At 31.2% G+C, this 18773-nt stretch overlaps 1 protein-coding gene across 5 annotated transcripts in view; it reads right to left on the reverse strand.

Moving 5' to 3' along the window:
- LOC134686964 (carnitine O-palmitoyltransferase 1, liver isoform-like) overlaps positions 1–18773 on the reverse strand; it is an 86073-nt gene that overhangs the window by 29838 nt on the left and 37462 nt on the right. For all 5 annotated transcript variants that reach the window (XM_063546858.1, XM_063546854.1, XM_063546853.1 and 2 more), the window contains exons 2-8: positions 14149–14310; positions 13693–13832; positions 12562–12736; positions 8111–8212; positions 6509–6646; positions 5007–5084; positions 613–720 (exon numbers count right to left, since the gene is read on the reverse strand). In XM_063546858.1, the coding sequence (XP_063402928.1) occupies positions 613–720; positions 5007–5084; positions 6509–6646; positions 8111–8212; positions 12562–12736; positions 13693–13832; positions 14149–14289 (882 nt within the window). In that variant the 5' untranslated portion in view covers positions 14290–14310. The remainder of the gene's footprint in view (positions 1–612; positions 721–5006; positions 5085–6508; positions 6647–8110; positions 8213–12561; positions 12737–13692; positions 13833–14148; positions 14311–18773) is intronic.

Raw genomic sequence — 18773 nt, forward strand, 5'->3', positions numbered from 1 at the left:
AACAATATTGTATTTTAAGCTCCGACGGCATCAATTGGGGATTTGATGGTCGCAAATACCCGTTTACTGTCTCCGCTAACGCGTCGCCAGTAAACTTAATTTGCGACCATCAAATCCCCAATTGATGCCGTCGGAGCTTAAAATACAATACAGTTATCTCCTAAATGTAGTGATTCAGTGGATTATTTTTCTTGTATTGACATTAACAAAAGGCTCCAAAAAGTATATATTTCTCATCTGGCATTTTTGACAAAATTATGGATGCAATACCATTTGATTGTTTGGTAAAATTTGTAAAGGGTTCTGTTAAACCCTGTGTCTTGGATGTGATTGTTGCTGTCTGTGTAACATTATTTTATCACAGTTTTCCTAAGGCACATGCGCTGGCCGAAGTTCTACCAAGTGGTATCTTATTTGAGTGCACAGGAAGTAAATCATTCAATAGCAGTATATTTATGAAGATACTATAATGTATCTTTTACAAGAAGGTTCATGTACACTTGTTTTATAGTAAAACTTATCCATGCATTCATTCAAGTATATAAAAAAATATAGAACTTTTGTTTTGAATTTGTTTCCTCTTTAAGCTCTAACTAAGGTACATTTACTTACAGGCATAAGAGATTCTTTGTCCAGATCTCTCCTGTACTGAAGCATGGCATGGATAATATTAGAAGCTCTGGCTACCTGCACCTTGGAGGGATGGAGCAATACTGCATCCTTCAAATACAAAATGGCATAAAAAAACATATTTCCACAGAAACTGAAGTTATATGATGTATCTATGGAAAGCCAACGGGGTCAAAATTCTTACTTCGTAACTCGTCAATTTGTAACTTGTAACTGTGTGATTTGTCAATTTATATATTGCTGTTTTGTAACTTGTCGATTTGTTAAATTTCGATTTGTATATTGATGTTTTGTAACTTGTCGATTCGTTAATTGTCAATTTGTATATTGCTGTTTTGTAACTTGTCGATTTGTTAAATGTCGATTTGTATATAATTGTCTATTCGTATATTGATGTTTTGTAACTTGTCGATTCGTTAATTGTCAATTTGTATATTGCTGTTTTGTAACTTGTCGATTTGTTAAATGTCGATTTGTATATTGTCTATTTGTATATTAATGTTTTGTAACTTGTCGATTCGTAAATTGTCAATTTGTATATTGATGTATTGTAACTTGTCGATTCGTTAAATGTCAATGTGTGAAATGTCAATGTGTGAAATGTCATCATTGTATTATGCTAACGATCATTATGACGACAGATGGCGCTCGGTTTCTTCTACGGTGTATAAGCCTCCTGTAAGTAGGAGCACGGGTATATGGAATATATACCAATGTAATTTAAATCAATTATGTAAAGCACATTTATATAAAAGACAACAAATAGATAAATACATTGTTTGTTTTATATAGCATGTATATCAGGGTCTCGCTTTTATTTAGAGTTTACTTAGACTTGCTACATGTCCCTTTCTATTATTTTTCTCTTACTAATTTATATGTTTACTGATAAGTGCCAGCCTACTGATTGCCCTTCCTCCTGCAGATGTCAGTATAATTGTCATCTCCTAGTTATAGCAGTAAAACTATTAAAGGGGCAAAATTGAAAAAAAAAGAAGAAAACACATAATTAGGAAGGGACATGTAGCAAGTCTAGAGTTTACTGTACTGGTCACCAAACCTGGGATGGGATCCTGAATTAAGATATCATAGATGTGTCGCTGGAACGGGCTTCCTTATCAACTTCGCAAATATATTACTGTCACTTGGCAGGAAATTTATACTTAATATTTAACCGTGTCAAAATAAGACTAAATACATGAAATATAAGACGGTGCTGGAAAATTTATACTAATAGTGTCCTGGGCCGAAAATTTTGAACTAAATGTATCATGAATGGGAGAAATGGTTTGACACTCATTATTCCTTAATAGATTATAATCTCAATATAAAAATTTCAGAAAAGAATGCAATTCTCAAATGATGTTTTAATACAAGAAGCAAATAGACGAACAATCTTTATTTATTTGGCACCTGAGTAATGAAGATAAAAGATGTCACAGTTTATTATATCGTATTTGAACTTTGCAAAGACAAACTGAATGTTTTTTTTTTAAATGAGTCACTCAATTAATGTATACTATATATTAAAACTGTATTGAATATGCACTATTTTGTAATAAAATATAAAGGAACCAGAAAACTAAACGATGACCTAAATTGGACTACCAATATTTCCAAAAATGCAACGTAGTCAAGAAGTCAAAATTAACACTAAGATTCCTGATAAGAAAGTTTTTCATTTCAGTGCTATAGAGCCAGACAATTTAAAAAAATCTCGTCCAAAAAAGGACAATCAATTGCTGCCAAGTGCCCGATTGAACAATTATCAGTCAATAAACGTATTGAAAAAAATTGCATATCAAGAACTTCAAAAAGTGTTTTGAGATCTCAACGAGCAAAATACCACAATATTCCAACTTATTTTTTGTAAAAACAGTATTCGAGTGGAACCACCTTGAAGAAACTGTAGTGCGCAAACCGCGAGCGTTGACAGTCGTTCAGAAACTGTTCTCGCGCATCATCAATACATCGAGGGCGCTCTGTCTGTCGTTGTATTAAAGCCGTTTTTTTTTTTATCCACAACGTTTTCCTACAGATACAGATACAAATCTAGAATGATCATGGTACTAGATCGAAATATATTAGGAGGTTTTCCCTCTGGATAGTTTATTAATGACCATGATCGGAAAACTATGAAACTGTTTATTTTTTACTACACGCGTCACCTACTTAAAATTGAAAATGGAAATGGGGAATGTGTCAAAGGGACAACAACCCGACCTGGGATCATGGTTGACTGCTGGACAGAAGAGCCAGGTGGAATACAGCATGGTTTGTCAATTAAGTTAGGATTATATTGTTACGAATTCATTGCAAATGATTTTTTATTTTACATAACATGCACATTTAAAAATCTTTTAGCTTTATTGATTAACATCGTGAACTATTTCGGTTAGTTAACGAACCGATCGACAAAATATAAGATTTGGTAAGGTTGCCTGGCTATAAGGAGGTGGGTCACCGGGTGGGGATCAAATCGGGAATACTAGGCGTTAATAAGCAGCTGTTGCGATCGAGGGACTCGTGAATATTTTGATCTTTTTGGTTGTAAATTTTTATAGAACGGGAATCTGGTAGCGGCAATTTTTAAGCTTCTTGAACAGAAAAAATTCAGTAGGAATGTGTATCTATATATATATATGTTAGCCCTTTCCCCTCCTGTCAGAATAAAATGAACCGATAATAGCATTTTAGGATTAATAGATACGTTTATTACTAGAACCTGGGTTTTCCAGTAATGGTGTAGCCTTTTATAGCCGACTGTTTGGTATTATGTTTTCTCATTGTTGAAGGCCGTAGGTTGCCTATACTTGCTTACATCGACTTTTTTTGAACTTCACTTTGGTGGATAGTTGTCTCATTGTTAATCATACGGTTTATTACCACATCTCCTTATTGTATTTACCTGAATAATCCAGTTGTTATATTCCACGGACCAACGACTATTTCAATTACCTCGCAATTAGGAGAGATCGATTACGCCGAAGGACTTGACTAGTCGGGATGTATTTTTATAGTTCCCGTTCTCGAACGAAAGTCCACGTCAGCAAATAAAAAAATAAAACTGGGGTCCTGTAAACATGCAATTTTTGTTTTGCTTTCTTTTAGACGCATTTGCTGTAATTGATTGATTAAAATTACTTAGGTATATATATTCCATATGGAGGTGCTCCTACTTACAGGAGGCTTATACACCGAAGAAGAAACCGAGCGCCATCTGTCGTCATAATGATCGTTAGCACAATACAACGATAACATTTCACACATTGACAAATTACGCATTGACATTTAACGAATCGACAAGTTACAAAACATTAAATATACAAATTGACAATTTACGAATCGACAAGTTTCAAAACATCAATACACAAATTGACAATTTACAAATCGACAATTTTGAGTTACAAAACATCAATATGTATACAAGTTGACAATTTACAAATCGACAAGTTACAAAACAGCAATATACAAATTGACAAATCACACAGTTACAAGTTACAAATTGACAAGGTACGAAGTAAGAATTTTGACCCCGTTGGCTTTCCATATGTATCTACAATGGAAAGTCTATCAAAAGAAAGGATTCATTAATGTGTTCATAGTATCCTTGATGAAGTTGTGTAGTAAATAAAGCTCTGGTCAACAGGTAACCACTTAGAATTTTTTTTAATAAAATGCTTCCCTGAAGGCAGCTGGATACGACAGCAGAGGATCAACCCTGAACAGTTGGGGCAAAAATGAACACAATATTCACGCTTGATACAGGTCTGAATGTGGATTGTAATTAAGTATTTGTTACACATAATAGGTTTCTGACACAGAATAACTGTAGTCAAAGAACTTAGAATGGGTTATATGATTTGAATTTTATTTTATTCACTTTTTTTTGCTTTTGTGGAATTAAAACCCCCCCCCCCAAAAAAAAAGAAATATACCCCCTTTTTTTTGCTTTTGTGCAATACACTATGCTGTTGCATATTGACAGGAGAACTTTGAGATTGTTGTTTATTTCATTTCAGTGTGTATAGATTTAATAGCTAATCTGGCTACTTTCTGTTTGAGAAGCCCATGATAGAATTAAAATAATAGTTCTAATTTGTCCAAAAAATGTGTTGGAAGTTGAAAAATATTCTTATATGTATAATCATCAATATTTTAGTAGTCATGAACATGCATACCAGAATAATATTTTTAAATTTTTTGCAATAACCTTGCCTAACAATAAGCATGTCTCCATGACATTAATTCTGTCTTAAATATTGAATTGGAAAATTAGAAATCCATTCAGGGCACTTTCTTTCTTTCTGTATGAGATGTTTATAAATTTGAAATTTCAGGGATAGCATAACTAAGACTTTAAACACAAAACTTACAATTGCATAAAAGTTGCTGTTTACCATTATAGGTGATCTTCCACTAAGGTAGACATAGTCTTCCCACCAATCTGATACCTAGAACATAAGAATATGATTAGAAACCTCACAGTCTTCATACCAATTTTCAAATCAATATCTTCAAGCATAATAAAAATACCGTGAAAAACTTATTATTTGAGTGAATTGTCTAAGTGAAAAACTAATTATTTGAGTGAATTGTCTAAGTGAAAAACTAATTATTTGAGTGAATTGTCTAAGTGAAAAACTAATTATTTGAGTGAATTGTCTAAGTGAAAAACTAATTATTTGAGTGAATTGTCTAAGTCCGAGGACCATAACTCTGTACAAAATAATCAGACAAGAACAAGATTCAAACTATTGTGCCGAACAAGATTTTGTGAGGGAATTCGATGTTTGCTATACCACTGTTCATTTTAACACACTTTTTGACAATACTACTATAAAATTTGCATATAGGCTATTTTTTACCTGATTAAATCAGATATGTAATAAAAAATATACCTTCATGTGCTACTTTTTGAGTAAAATGAGGTCGAAATTTTGTATATTTGCTCAAAATTCAGATTTGTAGCCGTAATTTCTTTTTCGACAGAAAGACATAACTTTTTTGTTATAAAAGATAAACACAAACTGTTTTTTGTTAGATAATCGGTAATTTCTGTATTTTATACATAACCTAAAAAATACACATTTTTTTATTCAGAAATAACTCATATTTATCAAATGTTCATGAATTGAGGAAAAAACGTCATTTTTTACTGCATGTTTATCAAATTAAAAAAAAACCTCTATTTACAGTTTTATAAAATTTGGGTCACATATTCTCCCTGCAAAATGAAACAAAATGCCTTTTTGAAAAATAGGGGTCCATGAACTCGTTTTCAAATTAAATCAGTTTGAATGACAAAAATCAGTCGAAAAATGCATCTTTTCCCGATATGTCACAGTTTGACGTCGCGAAAATAACAAATTACGTTAGCAACGTCATTACCTTCCTTGTAACTGTATCGTATGCCCTTAATTTAAGGCATTATCATCAAATGTTTATATTACCACAAGCTACCATGGGTTGGCAGGGCTTATAAAACGTAAGTAAAAATAGACAAATACTATTCGAGTGTAGAATAACCAGAATAATTCAGTCCCTCTACTTAATCAATATTCCAATCTCTCCTACTTGTTTAGGGCCTAAATACCTAACACAATATAACACTTCACGAATCCTTGATTGTGTTTGGTGCCATGTTAAAGAGATGACCTTTCTGCAATCTGCTTAATTTTATCTAGATAAGTAAATCCCAAGCTAACTCTGAATGATTGATTAGAGATTTTTCATTGTCTATGCATTCAGGCATTAATGAAGTAATCATAGATCAGTGAAATATAACGACTGAATTATTCAGGTTAAGAGGGAAAATAATAATTGTGTAATTGAGTTGTCCACAACTATAGTCATCAGTATATTTCTATGTACTTACATAATTAGTAGCCCACCATGATTTGAGTACTAGATATCTGTTAAACTTCTTTCCTGCTCCTTCTTGAAATTCCTTGCTGAGTTTTTCCATTCTGTGATATTTTTCATCATCCATCAGTGGTTTTACTGATCTTAAATACTTCAAAGAGTTAAATAAAAAACGTTAAAATACATACTAGAGCACATAAAGGAGATATCATAAATAGTTTATATACAATAACAGTATGAGGTCAATGTAAATAGATTGTTCACTTGTAATAACACATCCCACCATACATCCCTTTGAAACAGACCAATCAAAGACTTGGGAAGGATCAAGCAAAGACCATTAAAATATTGGAAATGGTAAGAATATTTTCATCACACTGTAGTAGTAATAAAGCATTGTAGTTTAAATGAAAATGGCCACTTATACACTCTGGATTCTGAAGAAGCTAGTGTCCTGTTATATGCAAAGTTTTTGAGGATCAGACCTAATTGTGAAATATAATCTAATTGAAGACCATATCATAATTACATGTCAAATATAAACACTCCTATGTCATATATACAAAAAAATTATGATCTTCTGGTGTCAATTATTAATAACAAGATCTAAGGTTGGAGTCACATGCAATTGATTGGGGTAAGTTATATGCTTTATCAGTACTGATGGCAAGAAAACTTTAATGAAATAAAATTTTCCTTTGATAATGAGTGTTGTAAAATATCAAACTATCATCAAACAGGGAGTGGCTAAACAGCTTCTGTCCAAGTTTCATAGCAATCCATAAAGGTTTCTTTGCACATTCATTTTGCCAAGATAATAAAATGCTAGATTGCCTTGAAAAAGTCTTCCCACTGATATGTACTGAGAGTAATGCAACTTGATACAAGATCTATCACAAGTAGCTACTATAAAACTTATCTTAGCAGAAGACTTAATAGTGAAAATTGCTTGTTAATTGAAAGTCTATTGACCATGGCAACTTTAATAGCAGAAGTAGCTCCTATAAAACTTATTTTAGCAAAAAACTGAACAATGAAAATTGCTTGTTAATTGAAAGTCCATCGATCTTGACCTAGACCATGGGCACTTTAATAGCCATAAAACTGACATGTACAAATAGAAATCCAACTTATTAGAAAACATCACTGATCTATAACTATATAGTTCATATGAAACTAGACTTAAGCAGAAAACTGTATAATTTATTGTCTACCGTTCACCGACTTTCATCTTACGTGAAAGAAAAACCCGGCAAGAATTTGAAATGTGAGACCCTGTATTTCTATGTCCTAGCAATGAATCGAGAAAAGGAAACAAATATTCATTGTGCTTTAGTTTTTTACAAAGTTTGTTTATATGCAATGCTCATTGAGCAATCAGAATTCATGACAGAAACTTAAGCTTATAAATCAGAAAAACTGTTCTGTAATATTTAGTGATTTCAGACTTTTTTTTGTTAACATTGTCATTTAATCAAATATGACCCCAAAAAAAGGTGTGTAGGCTTCCTTCAAACTTTTAATGGTATCAGTTATGTTGTTTTAAAGTTTGAGATCTATAGAAATCTGGTTACTGTATATACCTTTCCTGAAGTAAATCATTAAATTGACATACCTTATTGACTGTCTCTTTCACTGAAGGCACAAATAACTTTGGTAATGAAAACTGATAGCTCATCAATAAAGGTTTTCTTCCTCCTAATATCTTAACAGTCATCTGTAATAATATTGTAATATGCTATATAGATACTACAATGTATTAACCAATCAACTTTAAAAAGTATTTTTCTAGCTTTAGTGTGAAGAAAAACCAGGATTCGTAGAGTATTGCATGCAATACATAACCTACCCGGTTAAAAATTCATTGAAACTGGAACAAATTGCTAACTTGATCTTTAATTTGTCATGGTGTAAACAATATAACAATTACCTGCATTGCTAGTTAATATTGAGCAATCTTCAAGCTGACAGGGTTGGCAAAGTATTACCCAGGCGGGAAAACAGTTGGGTAACACTCCTAGAAACAGGCAATACTGGGAAAAACTGGGTAATATGATTTTTCAAGCATATTTTTAATCAAAATTGTAAAGACTTGTTGTAGTTTAAATGTATATATTTTATATAGATAACCATGGAGAGTCATTCCTGAGGATTGGAAATTGAATTTCTTCCTTTTCTCCACTATTTCCATGTAGACACAATATTAGTTTTGGACATTTTAGGATACCTTGTTAATTCCCAGGCTTTGAATCAATATCAAATCAAAGTTGAAAAATGCATTCTATATCTGACAGTGTTTAAGTGAATTGTAAATTTAAATGTTATACAATCATATCGGTCGATATCAAAACGCCCTAAAGAGAGAGACCATGCACACTTATAGAAATCAAAAAGGCTGATTGTGGTTGTATAAATAAATCTGTATCATAATCTGAATAATGACTTATTAATAAGTGATTAACGTAAAGTTTAAACATTTTTATACTCAATGAGTTGATAAAATAAATACCTCTCTCAATATATTTAGAATTTTCAGAAAGTGCTGTTTATGATCTTTAGGTTTATTGATACCCTGGAACAGCATATAATGGCAAAAAGCTGTAGTTATATGCGAATATTCATAGAAGGGGCTGAAGATGGATATTGTGTCACACTCTTGAAAATATCGAGCCATTTTTACATAATTGATCCCTACCATATATTGTTTTTATTTATAGATTATCAAGTGTATAATTTATTAGATGTTTATTTCATTGATTTTGATTGAAATGTTTTCCATGAGATCTACTAGTATTACATTGTCTTTTTACTTTTATCAACAATATTCATGATATCAATAAAAGAAGTTTTAGAGGGATGTTCCTTTATCCAAGTATATTGTCATTTAGACCAATGAGATAAGCTGTCTGAAGTTGTATAATCCAAGATAGTTTGAATATTTTACATGAATCTTCAAATTATATATATGCAATTGCCCTTGTTGTTTCTTTTCCGTTTCTAGTGGTTGTAATCTTATAAATCTAATATTGTAGTTGTGTTGACAGAAAGGTTGGTAAATAATACTTATGAATTTTTAGATTTTCAGAAGCGGTATAGATGTTCCTGTGTTCAATTAAAAATTTCTCATCCTGTTTGTCCTACCACACATTGACTTTGTTCAAGTAACCTGATAAATGAGGCTCTAAGTTTTTACAAAATAAATTTTTGAATTTTAATATTATCAGTTTAGTATGTTTCTCCTTGTTCTGTATTTTTATCTAAGCCCCAAAAGAAATACATGATGTACTTTATATTATGAAATCATGTAAGAGTTTCTATGAAATCATGTTAGAGTTTCTATGAAATCATGTGAGAGTTTCTATGAAATCATGTAAGAGTTTCTATGAAATCATGTTATGTAAGAGTTTCTATGAAATCATGTAAGAGTTTCTATGAAATCATGTTAGAGTTTCTATGAAATCATGTGAGAGTTTCTATGAAATCATGTTATGTAAGAGTTTCTATGAAATCATGTGAGAGTTTCTATGAAATCATGTTAGAGTTTCTATGAAATCATGTTAGAGTTTCTATGAAATCATGTTATGTAAGAGTTTCTATGAAATCATGTTAGAGTTTCTATGAAATCATGTTAGAGTTTCTATGAAATCATGTGAGAGTTTCTATGAAATCATGTTATGTAAGAGTTTCTATGAAATCATGTTAGAGTTTCTATGAAATCATGTTAGAGTTTCTATGAAATCATGTTAGAGTTTCTATGAAATCATGTAAGAGTTTCTATGAAATCATGTAAGAGTTTCTATGAAATCATGTAAGAGTTTCTATGAAATCATGTAAGAGTTTCTATGAAATCATGTAAGAGTTTCTATGAAATCATGTAAGAGTTTCTATGAAATCATGTAAGAGTTTCTATGAAATCATGTGAGAGTTTCTATGAAATCATGTAAGAGTTTCTATGAAATCATGTAAGAGTTTCTATAAAATCAATGAAGAGTTTCTATGAAATCATGTGAGAGTTTCTATGAAATCATGTAAGAGTTTCTATGAAATCATGTAAGAGTTTCTATGAAATCATGTAAGAGTTTCTATGAAATCATGTTATGTAAGAGTTTCTATGAAATCATGTTAGAGTTTCTATGAAATCATGTTAGAGTTTCTATGAAATCATGTTAGAGTTTCTATGAAATCATGTTAGAGTTTCTATGAAATCATGTAAGAGTTTCTATGAAATCATGTAAGAGTTTCTATGAAATCATGTAAGAGTTTCTATGAAATCATGTAAGAGTTTCTATGAAATCATGTAAGAGTTTCTATGAAATCATGTAAGAGTTTCTATGAAATCATGTAAGAGTTTCTATGAAATCATGTGAGAGTTTCTATGAAATCATGTAAGAGTTTCTATGAAATCATGTAAGAGTTTCTATGAAATCATGTAAGAGTTTCTACGAAATCATGTGAGAGTTTCTATGAAATCATGTAAGAGTTTCTATGAAATCATGTAAGAGTTTCTATGAAATCTATGAAATCATGTTAGAGTTTCTATAAAATCATGTAAGAGTTTCTATGAAATCATGTAAGAGTTTCTATGAAATCATGTAAGAGTTTCTATGAAATCATGTAAGAGTTTCTATGAAATCAGGTGAGAGTTTCTATGAAATCATGTAAGAGTTTCTATGAAATCATGTAAGAGTTTCTATGAAATCATGTTAGAGTTTCTATGAAATCATGTGAGAGTTTCTATGAAATCATGTAAGAGTTTCTATGAAATCATGTGAGAGTTTCTACGAAATCATGTAAGAGTTTCTACGAAATCATGTAAGAGTTTCTACGAAATCATGTAAGAGTTTCATGAAATCATGTAAGAGTTTCTATGAAATCATGTAAGAGTTTCTATGAAATCATGTAAGAGTTTCTATGAAATCATGTTAGAGTTTCTATGAAATCATGTTAGAGTTTCTATGAAATCATGTTAGAGTTTCTATGAAATCATGTTAGAGTTTCTATGAAATCGTGTAAGAGTTTCTATGAAATCATGTAAGAGTTTCTATGAAATCTATGAAATCATGTTAGAGTTTCTATAAAATCATGTAAGAGTTTCTATGAAATCATGTAAGAGTTTCTATGAAATCATGTAAGAGTTTCTATGAAATCATGTAAGAGTTTCTATGAAATCATGTAAGAGTTTCTATGAAATCAGGTGAGAGTTTCTATGAAATCATGTAAGAGTTTCTATGAAATCATGTAAGAGTTTCTATGAAATCATGTAAGAGTTTCTATGAAATCATGTTAGAGTTTCTATGAAATCATGTGAGAGTTTCTATGAAATCATGTGAGAGTTTCTATGAAATCATGTGAGAGTTTCTATGAAATCATGTAAGAGTTTCTATGAAATCATGTGAGAGTTTCTATGAAATCATGTGAGAGTTTCTATGAAATCATGTGAGAGTTTCTATGAAATCATGTAAGAGTTTCTATGAAATCATGTAAGAGTTTAAATGAAATCATGTAAGAGTTTCTATGAAATCATGTAAGAGTTTCTATGAAATCATGTTAGAGTTTCTATGAAATCATGTAAGAGTTTCTATGAAATCATGTAAGAGTTTCTATGAAATCATGTAAGAGTTTCTATGAAATCATGTAAGAGTTTCTATGAAATCATGTGAGAGTTTCTATGAAATCATGTAAGAGTTTCTATGAAATCATGTAAGAGTTTCTATGAAATCATGTAAGAGTTTCTATGAAATCTATGAAATCATGTTCGAGTTTCTATGAAATCATGTGAGAGTTTCTATGAAATCATGTAAGAGTTTCTATGAAATCATGTAAGAGTTTCTATGAAATCATGTGAGAGTTTCTATGAAATCATGTAAGAGTTTCTATGAAATCATGTTAGAGTTTCTACGAAATCATGTAAGAGTTTCTATGAAATCATGTAAGAGTTTCTATGAAATCATATAAGAGTCTCTATGAAATCATGTAAGAGTTTCTATGAAATCATGTAAGAGTTTCTATGAAATAAGCTGAAAATGCTTCAAAAGAAGCAAAGTACATGAGAAGTTAAATACTTACAATCCAAATTTTGGTTTTTAATGACATTGGTCCTCTTGCTTCATACATCCATTTGTGATATCTAAGCAATACCCGTAATGACCATTTGATGATAATTATCTTTGCAAACCATAAATAAGTTGCATATAAAACACAGCTGATGTAATGTATAATGGCAGGAGATTGGTTTGTAAATCTGAAATATATAAGACAAAACTCAACTCTAAATTCATTCAGACAAAACCAAAATCATTTTGCAAATTGAAGCAACAGAGGTGCAGAAGATGCGTTGGAATTTCTATGTATTTTTTAGAAAAGCAAAGAAGTTTTTGGTGTAATGTTATGAACAGTTGTGTCTTGATTTGTTTGTGATATTTTTGGGGGAGGGGTGGTTGCTTTTGTAGGAATACAGGTGAAATGACGTATAGTGCTGATATTCTAAGTATGCGATACTGGGTATATTCTGACAAAAGGGGTTGTATTTTCAGCTTAATTGTCTAAAATGGGGTTATTTTTTTACGCGTTGCCTTGGAAGGGGTCACTCAGATTTGACTATGATATCTAGAACGGGGTTCAAACCTATAATTGCGTTGGATAAAAACCGCAATTTTTATACGTGTGCATGCAAAACAAATTTCTTGGTAGAGTGGTCTAAATACAGCACAAACAACATTTTCCCTCAGTCCGTCCATCCCGGTGGTTTTAATACAATAACTCGAGAACAGATACACATTTTTAACATTTGCACAGTTCAATGTAGTTGTTTGGAATTGAAATGTTAAGTAACTCCTTATACCCTTGAGTTTGGAATTTCTCGTTATTGGTCTACTGCTGTTAAGATCCATCCAATCATTTTAATATACCATAGACAATTAATGGAGAGAACTCGGCATAAAAAATGTCACACCCTGACACTTTAACTATAAAATATACATGCTCCAAGTCAGGAACCGTTACATTAGTGCAATTCTCTATTATTTTATGTTTTTTAGCCAAAAAAAGGTCAAAAAATATTTTCTTTGACCTTGACCTAGTGTTCTAACTATTAAACCAATTTTAAGTACGTACCATTATTATTAGCAGGAATGGTATTATTATTTTCTGAGTAATGACATTTCACCACATATTGTAACTTTCCTTTTAAGTACTTACACTGCAGCTACATATTTATCTTGAGATTCTATGAAACCAAAAGATGGATCAAATCCTCCAATCTTTAGGGCTAAAACAATTGTTGCTATGAACAACCAACTAGTAGGAGTGGCAGGATAGGTTCCATTCTTAAACTGGTTCTACAAATGTAAATAAATGAAAAAATAAGTTTCATAAACATTTGGCAAAAATTTAACACATGAGAACGCTAACCATGCAATTCTCGGTATAATCAATATTTCGAACTGGCAAGGGAAATGTTATGTTTAACAGGTATAAGAACTTGAGCTAACATGACAAACAGATTGGACATAGTCTCATTTCAGTACTGCAAGAATATACAGTTAAATATGAACATCAATAACTAACACTTGATCCATAAACCAGTACATCCTACAACAAATTGTATTTATATCACATGAATACATTTTTGTAAGTAAAAACAGTAAAATCTACCTGCATTCTGCCAACCCGTTTTTTAGCTGATCTAAAACCACTTCTCCAAACGGCTTTAAGTGCCTCATGATTGAGCTTGACATCCAAACCTTCTGGTGTTACTGAAAAGGAGAAGGCTACGGCAGAATGAGCTTCAGCCATGTTGCAGCTTTTCCTTTAAATCTGTGTGGAAAAAAAATCATCTTTTAGAGCAATGTCTGAAATTTTTATAAAATCTATATATAAATTTGTTTTCTTTATCCAGTAATTAGGCCAATTGCAAAATAGACTTTACATGTATGTACATCTGTCTGCAAAACTTAAATGGGGAATGTTCCAATGGGACAAAGATCAGATGACCACACTTGCATAATAACTTTATATAGGGACATAACACAAGAAGGCAAAAGTGATGCTAAACAAATTTGTACTTGATCTGAGTTTTATGGTTAAACTCTTTGTGCATAAGATTCATAACAGGTTGGACAAAATTAAACAACAGGTGCATCAAAATGTACCTAATATATTTTGTATGTCTGCTAAAAGATATAATGGACAGTTCATGTAGATTCAATGCAATTCAAAATATATTATTGCAAATAACTTTAAATGTACATTGTACATGACCTATTATTACTTAATACTTTTACAAATTGTGACTTGGATGGAGAGCTGTCTCATTGGTAGTCATTCATGTACCACATCTTCTTATATCTTTACAAGTCTTATTAGCCAATTTAATTATTGGTCTAGGTCACTTCATGCAGTTGGGTGATGTGATTATGTACTTGTTAAGTTCATCTGTACTATGTTCCTATTCCACTCTTTAAAAAGTTTAGAATGCTAATAATTACATGTTTAAACTTTTACAATAAATTTCTGACAGAGTTACTGTCAATCAGGAACACGTACAATAGATATACTGTTTCCAGTTTCAATTGACTTTTGAATTTTCACTGATAAAATTAAATTTAATAATTAAAGATTATCGTCAGTCATCTTGGTTGATTTTCTTGCAGGAGTCAGTACGGCAATTGAGTTGAGATGATAATGATAATCTGTTTTAAAATTGCTTTTTTTATCTACAAGTATGACTATGTTATTAATTATACTGACAACGGCACATGCTCCCTTAGTTTCCAGTAATAATTTTTCATATAACTCTACTGTACTGAGAAAGGAAATTATCAGTCAGTAAGATCAAAGCAAAATTTTATAAAATAGATATAAAAATAATTAATAATTATCTTATAAGAGAAAAGAAAGCTTTGATTCAGAGCAAATGCAATGCAGCCTCCATTATAATAAACATTACCAAGTGGCATAAATTGGATAATATAAGTTTCTGTCAAGAATTTTACACATGAAAGCGCCAGCAATACAGTTTTCCATATAATTGAAATTTCCAAGGAAAGTAACTTTTTTTTTTAAAGATTAATCATTGATCTTAACCTATATGTAATATATTCCATAAAAATCTGGTAAGAATTGTACATATAAATTGCTCATCAGGCAATTTTCCATAATAATAAAATTTCAACTCTTTTAAAATTATTAACACTGGTCCAAGAAATTGATAATAAAAACCTTATAAGGTGTAAATTTCATAAGAATCTGGCTAGAATTGAACACATGAGAGGGCTGAAGATGCAATGTCCTACTTCACTTATGTTTTCAAGTGGCATTACTGCCTCTTAAAATAAAACGCTTCACAGAGCTCAGCATGATAGGACCGTTTGAATCTTGAACAGTTGGTGCAACTTTTGAAACAATATTCAAGCTTGATACTGTCTGAATTTGAATTGCCATCAAATTTTTGACATAATATAGGTTTCTGACACAAAATAAATGGTGACTGAGGGACCTTAAAAATTTGAAATGGGTTAAAATAGTTTTATCAATTTTCAATTGAAGAGTTTTTGCTTTGCCCAATACTGGGCAATTGTGCAATACTAATATGAGCAATTGGATATTGCTTGCTATTGTGCAATACAATGTACTATGCAATTGAAGATATCTGGATATTGGGCAGTATTGTGTCATTGCACAATTGGATATTTCTTGTTATTGCCCAATATTGTGCAATTGAAGATTTCTTAGACTTTATATTGTGCCATATATAAGCATGGTATTAAAAAATTACTTTAAACAAGTTAACTTAACTAGTATAATGCCTTCACAAGTTAATACAAGCACTAATTATCATTTTCTATAAATTTTCAGAATTAGATTATGGATAATTTGGGACTAAATTTGGTTCTTTCAATATGAATTCTTAATGGACTATAACCGTTAACGATACCTTTCCTTAAATCACTACTGAAAAAATATATCCCAAAAAGGTCATAACAAAATTCTGCAATTAACACATTGTCTTGATTTTATGCAATGATTTGAAATCACTGAATTCAAAATGTATAGCCTTTAGTCTGTTGTTTATGTTTGAAATTTCAGCTAAAGCCTGAATTAAACTTTACATGATTTTTTAAAGCTTAGGAATTACCAGTAAGCTTCTTGCAACTTAAAACACATAAACAAGAGGCTCCCAAAAGCCTGAATTGCTCAGCAGTAATATTTTCAGAGAGATCCATACACTTTAACGCAAGTTATTGTCTGGAAAAAAGGAAATGCTTGTTTTTTATCCCTTTGGTGGCCTCCAATTCCTGGACATTTTAAACAACTTCCCCTAACACAATTCCAGTCTTCCCTATATGATAAGGAACCTTGTAGTATAATTTCAGAAATATCCATACACTTACAAACATTTATTGTCTGGAAACTAAAATAATCAGCAGTGCCAGGAGTGCAGGATACACCCATCACATTTTCAAACCAGATGCTCCGCAGGGCGTAGCTTTATACGACCGCAGAGGTTGAACCCTGAACAGTTGGGGCAAGTATGGACATAACATTCAAGCTGGATTCAGCTCTAAATTTGGATTGTGATTAAATAGTTGACACAGCATAGGTTTCTGACACAGAATGAATGTGTTCTAATGAAATTAAAAATTTTGTTTTCTCTTAGAGCAATTCACTATGCTGTTGAATATTATTCCTCTCTTAAAAATGTTTGAAGAAATTTTCTTTTTATTTATGAAATTTCAAATGAGAAAATTGAACCCATTTTTTTTAATCACATCCCCCTTTCCCTTATTCCAAAACTAATCTCAATTAAAATTTCTAATGGAGTTTGCAACAATTACTACTCATTTAAATACATCATAAAATATTAAGATGTAAAAAAACTGCTTGTTATCACTAAATGGTAAAGATTATTTTAATTTATCAGTTGGTAGTAAAAAGTGAATATACATTGTATATTGTATATATAACAAAGATTTAAGTTGATTCTGGACAAAGAAAGATAACTCCAAATAAAAAAAATTCTTACAATTAGATATTTCTTGCTTACTATTCTGGACAAAGAAAGATAACTCTAATTAAAAACAAAATTGCTATTTCACAATATTATGCAATAAGATATTTCTTGCCATTGCGCAATACTGTGCAATTGAAAAGACTTGCTATTGCACAAAACTTAATATAATAATTTTAGATCCTGATTTGGACCAACTTGAAAACTGGGCCCATAATCAAAAATCTAAGTACATGTTTGGATTCAGCATATCAAAGAACCCCAAGATTTCAATTTTTGTTAAAATCAAACTAAGTTTAATTTTGGACCCTTTGGACTTTAATGTAGACCAATTTGAAAACAAGACCAAAAATGAGGAATCTACATACACAGTTAGATTTGGCATATCAAAGAACCCCATTTATTCAATTTTTGATGAAATCAAACAAAGTTTAATTTTGGACCCCGATTTGGACCAACTTGAAAACTGGGCCGATAATCAAGAATCTAAGTACATTTTTAGATTCAGCATATCAAAGAACCCAACCGATTAATTTTTTGTCAAAATCAAACAAAGTTTAATTTTGGACCCTTTGGACCTTAATGTAGACCAATTTGAAAACGGGACCAAAAGTTAAAAATCTACATACGCAGTTAGATTCGGCATATCAAAGAATCCCAATTATTCAATTTTGATGAAATCAAACAAAGTTTAATTTTGGACCTTTTGGGCCCCTTATTCCTAAACTGTTGGGACCAAAACTCCCAAAATCATTACCAACCTTCCTTTTATGGTCATAAACCTTGTGTTTAAATTTCATAGATTTCTATTTACTTATACTAAAGTTATGGTGCGAAAACCAAGAAAATGTTTATTTGGGTCCCTTTTTGGCCCCTAATTCCTTAACTGTTGGGACCTAAACTCCCAAAATCAATAACAACCTTCCTTTTGTGGTCATAAACATTGTGTTTAAATTTCATTATTTTCTATTTACTTAAACTAAAGTTATTGTGCGAAAACCAAGAATAATGCTTATTTGGGCCCTTTTTTGGCCCCTAATTCCTACACTGTTGAAACCAAAACTCCCAAAATCAATCCCAACCTTTCTTTTGTGGTCATAAACCTTGTGTCAAAATTGCATAGATTTCTATTAACTTAAACTAAAGTTATAGTGCGAAAACCAAGAAAATGCTTATTTGGGCCCTTTTTGGCCCCTAATTCCTAAAATGTTGGGACCAAAACTCCCAAAATCAATACCAACCTTCATTTTGTGGTCATAAACCTTGTGAT

This window comes from Mytilus trossulus, chromosome 10, assembly GCF_036588685.1.
Source record: "Mytilus trossulus isolate FHL-02 chromosome 10, PNRI_Mtr1.1.1.hap1, whole genome shotgun sequence".
Classification (NCBI taxonomy): domain Eukaryota; kingdom Metazoa; phylum Mollusca; class Bivalvia; order Mytilida; family Mytilidae; genus Mytilus; species Mytilus trossulus.